This window comes from Musa acuminata, chromosome BXJ1-2, assembly GCF_036884655.1.
Source record: "Musa acuminata AAA Group cultivar baxijiao chromosome BXJ1-2, Cavendish_Baxijiao_AAA, whole genome shotgun sequence".
In the NCBI taxonomy this organism is placed as follows: domain Eukaryota; kingdom Viridiplantae; phylum Streptophyta; class Magnoliopsida; order Zingiberales; family Musaceae; genus Musa; species Musa acuminata.
The window spans coordinates 3,236,731-3,243,812 of NC_088328.1; the positions used below are offsets into that span (position 1 = coordinate 3,236,731).

The window sequence follows — 7,082 nt, forward strand, 5'->3', positions numbered from 1 at the left end:
CGTCCCCTTGCGGGAAGCACGGCCGGATCAGACGGTCAAGGTCGGATCAGAGTTGCCCGAGCGGGAACGGGAACAGCTCGTCGGCCTTCTGCGGGAAAATGCCGACATTTTCGCCTGGTCCCCGTCGAACATGGGGGGAGTCGACCCGAAGGTCACGGAGCATCATCTCAATATCCCACCTGACGCTCGTCCGGTGAAGCAAAAGCCCCGGCGCCACGCACCTGACCGACAACGTGCCATACAAGAGGAGGTAGACCGACTCTTGGCGGCCGGCTTCATAGAAGAAGCCAAATACCCTCAGTGGTTATCCAATGTAGTTCTCGTGAAAAAACACAATGGAAGCTGGAGGATGTGCGTCGACTACACTAGTCTCAACAGTGCGTGTCCTAAAGACTGCTATCCCCTCCCGAAGGTCGACCAGCTGGTCGACGCGACGGCAGGGCACGCACGCCTCTCTTTCATGGACGCCTATTCAGGATACAACCAGATCAGGATGGCGCCCGAAGACAGGGAACAAGATGTTTGCCCCTCAAATCGGGAGGAACATGGAAGTCTACGTGGACGACATGATTGTGAAAAGCAGAGAGGCCGGAACACACCTTGCCGACCTAGCCGAGGCCTTCGCCACGCTACGCAAGTTCGGCATGTGGCTCAACCCCACAAAGTGCGCTTTCGGCGTCACCTCCGGGAAGTTCCTGGGGTTCATTGTACACTAGAGAGGAATCGACGCCAACCCGGAGAAAGTACAGGCAATAATCGATATGCAGTCCCCTCGGACGGTTAAAGACCTGCAGCGACTCAACGGTAGGCTTGTCGCCCTATCTCGCTTCCTCGCCCGATCGGGCGATCGCTGCCTCCCTTTCTTCAAGGCGTTCAAAGACCCGAAGAACTTTCAATGGACATCGGAATGCGAGGAGGCTTTGAAACAGATGAAGCAGCACCTGGCCAGCCTCCCTCGACTCGCCTTTGTCTTCCCCGGCGAGAAGCTGGGGCTCTATCTGGCGGCCTCCCTACACGCAATTAGCTCCGTCCTCGTGAAGGAAAGCTCCGGCGCACAACTCCCGATCTTCTACGTCAGCCACGTCCTGAGTGGACCTGAGGAGCGTTACCCGCCGATAGAAAAACTCGCACTCGCCCTGGTGCTCTCGGCTCGGAAATTGCGCCCCTACTTCCAGGCACACTCGGTGGAAGTCATCACCGACCAACCTCTCCGGCAGATCTTAACAAAGTACGATGTCGCAGGTCGGCTCCTCAGATGGGCGGTGGAGCTCGGCGAACATGATATCAGTTACGCGCCCAGAACCGCCATCAAGGCCTAGGCGGTAGCCGACTTCATCGTGGAATTAGCTCGGGTGGACAAAGACCTCGAGCGAGCTCCCGAGGCTTGGACCCTACACGTGGACGGCTCGGCCAACTCAAGGGGTGCCGGAGCTGGGCTGGTCCTTCTTGCCCCCGACGGATGCTCATTCGAGCGCTCCCTCCGCTTCGGGTTTAAAGCCACCAACAATGAGGCGGAGTACGAAGCACTCCTAGCAGGATTAAGGCTGGCCCTCGAGATGCAGGTGGCCGCGATACACGTCCTCACTGACTCGCAACTCGTGGCCGAACAGCTCAGCGGTGGATATGAAGCTCGTGACGCAACCATGGCCAAATATCTGGCGCGGGTAAGGGATCTAGCCGCGAAATTCCCTTACTTTACGTTATCTAATGTTCCGAGGGAGGTGAACGGACGAGCCGACGCGCTCGCTAAGCTAGCGTCAAGGCGAACCCCCAAAGCGTGGCCAGAGATGGAGGAGCTTCCTGCTCCCGCCATTGAGGTGGCAACCACGGCCCCAGGCGGTGCGCCGACCACGTGGGTGCAGGAGCTGTTGCGCTTCAAGCGGGATGAAACCCTTCCCCTCGACGAAGGCGCAGCTCGGCGTCTGCGCCGCACGCACGCGTGGGACACCGAGGAAAGTGGCCGGCTTTACAAACGATCCTTCACCTACCCCCTCCTAAGGTGTTTGGAGCCTGACGAAGCCCGGACAGTCCTGGCTGAAACTCACGAGGGGATCTGCGGCGAACACATCGGCGGACGTACCCTGGCGCACAAGATACTCCGCCAAGGCTACTATTGGCCAACCATGTGTCGAGACGCAAAAGCTTACGTGCAGTGGTGCGGCTCGTGCCAATGACACGCCTGCGCACCCCGACAGCCTACGGTCCCGCTCAGTCCCATCGACTGCGCATGGCCATTCGCCCAGTGGGGACTGGACCTCCTCGGCCCCTTCCCACCGGCCTCTGGACAGCGGAAGTACATAATTGTGGGAGTGGACTACTTCACAAAGTGGGTCGAGGCCGAGCCACTGGCTACGACGACGGAACACCAAATGGAGAAATTCGTTTGGAAAAACCTTGTGACCCGGTTCGGGTTGCCCAGGGCCATTGTCACCGACAACGGACCTCAGTTCGCCGGCACGAGGTTCCGGGAATTCTGCGCCGGTCATGACATTCAACTGAGGTTCAGTTCGGTGGCCCACCCTCAGACGAACGGGTTGGCTGAGGTAACCAACCGGTCCATCCTGGATGGCCTCAGAAGAAGAGTGTCCGCAGCCCGATCGACCTGGACGGACGAGCTCCCCAGCGTGCTGTGGTCGCTGCGCACCACCCCCAAAACTGCGACCGGAGAATCCCCGTATAGCTTGACTTTCGGGACCGAGGCTGTCCTACCGCCCGAGATGACTATTGCCACACTTCGAACAAGGAGCTACGAACAGGAGGCCTCGAACCAGGGACTTCGCGCCAGCCTCGACGTGCTCGAGGAGCGACGCGTCGACGCACACCTGAAGGCCCTCTCTCACCAGAGAGCCGTCGCAAGGGACTACAACAGAAAGGTGCGACCCAGACCAGTCAGGTTAGGCGATCTAGTCCTACGGAGGGCCGAAGTCAGCGACCCGACCCGAACGAGGGGGAAGCTGGCCCCCAAGTGGGAGGGACCTTTCCGGGTCACCGGTGTGGTTCGACCAGGTACCTATCGACTCACAACGATGGACGGTTCCTCCCTGCCGAGGACATGGAACATCCAGAACCTTAAAAAATTCTTCGTTTGAGGTCAATACCCCTGCAACAGCTCCAGAGTCGAAATTGTGCAATTTTTGAAGCTTAAAAGACACTGGGAAAAGGTTCTTTTATTCATGAAGCATAGGATTACAAGACCCGACTTTCGAAAGACATACTGGGAGAAAGTTTTCTTTATAAAGCAAGGAGTTACAACTGTGACCAGACCCGAAGGGCACAAAAGTTACAAAATGCGGAAGCTGCGCGGCTGAGCTGACCTCCAGACCGCCCTAACCGTCGGATCCCCCCATGCCATCATCGAAGGGAACTTCCTCCGGCATGTCCACATCCAAGTCCTCAGGATGCGAGACAAACGGATCCGCCTCCACTTCCAGCCCGGGATGGCTCGTCTGGAACCGGCCAAGGGCGATTCGGTACCCGTACTCGTAGGTAACCTGCCCCGACCGAGCCAGCCCGAGCTGGAAGCCCGGTGACTATTTATAGGCCTCGATTATCTCCTTCTCTTTCTCCAGCCGCCGCTCCCACTCGGCCGCCAGGGCTTCCGAGGCCCCCATCACGTCAGCCAGGGCGCCCTCTAGCCGCTGGGTCAGGGCGGCCGCCTCGCCTCGGGCTAGACGAGCCTCTGACTACGCTCCCTCTAGGAGTCCCCGGAGATTGCCTTTCTCCTCCTCAGTCGCCCTCGCCTCGGACCTTAAGCGAAGGACCTCGGCCTCCAGCGCCAACGCGCGCTCGTCGGCCGCCCCTGCCTCAGCTCGGAGATGCGCCGCCTCCGCCTCGAGCTCCGAGGAGCGTTGCTCGGCCGCCGCAACCGCCTCCGGAGCTGCCCTGGCCCGAACCTCCTCGAGCTGCTTGCGCAGCTCGGCATTACGGTCGCACAAAATTCCAAGGGCCCGACCCGCATCGCAAACACGGTCAGCCAGTGCCATCGCGTAGTGCTAGCCCTGCAAGAAGAAAGTCAGAACGACCCTCGAGAGCACCACAGCGGAACACTTACCCACAGCAGCGACTTCACGGACTTCCCAAGCAGGACGTCGGACGGCAGAGTGTACATTTCGCGGGCCAGATTAGGACGCAGCCCCTATCGGACGAACGCAGCCGCGGTCTCCCCGTCGGCCCACACCCGGGTCCCGCGGGTCAGCCCCCCCCAGCGGGCTACCAACCGGTCAGAAGGTTGGCCCTCGGAAAGTTCGCCCATCAGGCGCGCCTGGTAAAAGTCATTCGGCGGCCCCGCGGGAAGACGGCACAGGTCCCAGATCGAGGGCTCCCGAGGCGCCTTTCCCGCAATCACGTTGCTCGGGCCTGCCTCGCCCCGACCTCGCCCCCCTTGCCTATCGTGCGAGCCTGACTCCGCCGCCTCTGCGCTCCCCTGAGACCTTGGGGGAGTCGGTTTCTTCGCAGTGGCGACCTCGGCCTTCTTTCGAGGGCGGACGTCCTCGAGATCCACCGGCGCCTCCCTAGTGCCGACGCTCGGGCCGACCCGGCGCCGCGGAGATGCGGCGGGCGAAATACGTCCTCCACGCACTATAGCAAGGTTCACCATCTCTGCACAAGCATAAAGACCTCGGTCAGTATCCCGAAAGAGAAAAGTAAAACTGGAGGGCCCAGCGCCACCTTCTCAACGCATACCTCGAGGTACTTGGCTCAAGCCCGCCTCGACCAGCCACGCCTCGGTCATCCTTCGGATGACTCTGGAAGACGGGAGGATCTCCTTCAATCTTCGAAGGGCTCCAAGCTCCCCCTCGTCCAAAGCCGGGGCAGTATTATCAACTGCGCGCACCGCCCACCGGAGTCCGAAGCTCCAACTCTTCGGATGGCAAACGTAGAAGAAGCACTCCTTCCACCCCTTATTGCTGGAAGGAGCCCCACTGACACGGAAACCCGGTCGGGCAGACAAATAATAACCCCCCGACCCTCTGGACAGACGGAAACAAGAGAGGAAAAGGGACCGGCTCGGGGCGATCTGGGCATAGTAGCATTCCCCGAGGAACGCCACCAGATAGCGCCAAGAATTCGGCGCCATCTGAGAAGGAGAAATGCGCCACCACGCGAAACAGGCAGTAATGACAGGGTGCAACGGAAGGCGCAGCCCGGCCTCGAAGGCATCTACAGTTAGGGCGAAGCCCTTAGGTATGGGATCATACGCCCGCTGCCCCGGCTCAGGGGCAATGAGCGCGAACTCCGCCGGGATACCGTAACGGTCCCGGAGGAGGCCGAGCGACGACTCGCTCACGGTGGAGTCGAGGACGTGCGGCCACATAAGCGATTCGAGGGCTTTGGTGGCCCTTTCCTCGGACGACGAACGGGAGCTCGCCAATGCCACCTCCTCACCGGCGGCACCGGAAAGAGGAGGCAGAGAAGGAGAGGACGAAGGAGGGGAAGCCATCCTTACCGAGTTTTTGGGAAGGTAGGACGGCTGAAGAAGCGCTGGGCCAGGTCACACAAAGAGGCGATTGAAGCAAATACAGGTGCCAAGAAGTGAAAGGGATCGACGGAGCGCTACTTATAGCCTGTTTCCCGCCGAAACGACGACCCTTCCTCTTCTGAAGCGCGCTGCGAAGATGCAAAAGTCGCATCGCCATAACTTCGGCCGGCGCGGCTCTTAATTGCAGCACGGTGCGAAGTACGGAGCCCCTAATCATATCAACCTCAAAAACTGGCGACGCCCGAAAGGCATGGCCCTTTGACCTTCCCCAGGCAAAAGGCGACCCGACTACTCGCACCCGCACAACGGTCGAAACGACCAAACTCTGGACCGAAAGCCAAATATCGCCTCGGTCATGTTACGCCCGGAGCCATCGCCCCGGTCGCAGCCCACCTGCACCGAGCGCCTCGGTCAATCTCTCCCGAGACACACCTGCGCGGTCACCCCGCCTGCGTTGTGCTCCTCGGCCCTCGGCTTTGCGCCTCCCGAGACACCTGCGCGGTCACCCCGCCTGCGTTGTGCTCCACGGCCCTCGGCTTTGCGCCTCCTGAGACACACCTGCGCGGTCACCCCGCCTGCGTTGTGCTCCTCGGCCCTCGGCTTTGCGCCTCCCGAGACACCTGCGCGGTCACCCCGCCTGCGTTGTGCTCCTCGGCCCTCGGCTTTGCGCCTCCCGAGACACACCTGCGCGGTCACCCCACCTGCGTTGTGCTCCTCGGTCCTCGGCTTTGCGCCTCCCAGACACACCTGCGCGGTCACCCCGCCTGCGTTGTGCTCCTCGGCCCTCGGCTTTGCGCCTTCCGAGACACACCTGCGCGGTCACCCCGCCTGCATTGTGCTCCTCGGCCCTCGGCTTTGCGCCTCCCGAGACACACCTGCGCGGTCACCCCGCCTGCGTTGTGCTCCTCGGCCCTCGGATTTGTGCCTCCCGAGACACACCTGCGCGGTCACCCCGCCTGCGTTGTGCTCCTCGGCCCTCGGCTTTGCGCCTCCCGAGACACACCTGCGCGGTCACCCCGCCTGCGTTGTGCTCCTCGGCTCTCGGCTTTGTGCCTCCCGAGACACACCTGCGCGGTCACCCCGCCTGCGTTGTGCTCCTCGGCCCTCGGCTTTGCGCCTCCCGAGACACACCTGCGCGGTCACCCCGCCTGCGTTGTGCTCCTCGGTCCTCGGCTTTGCGCCTCCCGAGACACACCTACGCGGTCACCCCGCCTGCGTTGTGCTCCTCGGTCCTCGGCTTTGCACCTCCCGAGACACCTGCGCGGTCACCCCGCCTGCGTTGTGCTCCTCGGCCCTCGGCTTCGCGTCTCCCAAGCCACACCTGTGCGGCCGCCCGCCTGCCTGGTGCCTCCCGACCCTCGTCGGCCCTATTGGCCCCGAGTCCGACCCCGTTCGGCCTCCCGACCGAGTTGTGTCCGGCCCAGCACTGCTTGAGAAACGTTCACGCGACTAACCCATCCACAACGCACCTCTCAGACCCACCTGAGCAGCACGATTGAAGCAGGGAGCCATGCGTCGAACTCCTTACGTGCAAAACCAACGCATAGCTCCTTTCGGGTGGGGCATATGATAGGGGTAAAAAACTGACTTGACATAACACCCC

General features: G+C 61.6%; 1 protein-coding gene across 1 annotated transcript; it reads left to right on the top strand.

The window, feature by feature from the left end:
* Positions 1-761: 761 nt before the first annotated feature.
* Positions 762-3,089, top strand: LOC135594645 (uncharacterized). Its single transcript, XM_065085053.1, has 3 exons — positions 762-1,242; positions 1,348-2,147; positions 2,244-3,089. The coding sequence occupies exons 1-3, from the start codon at positions 762-764 to the stop codon at positions 3,087-3,089; spliced, it is 2,127 nt and encodes a 708-aa protein (XP_064941125.1).
* The last annotated feature ends 3,993 nt before the right edge of the window (positions 3,090-7,082 follow it).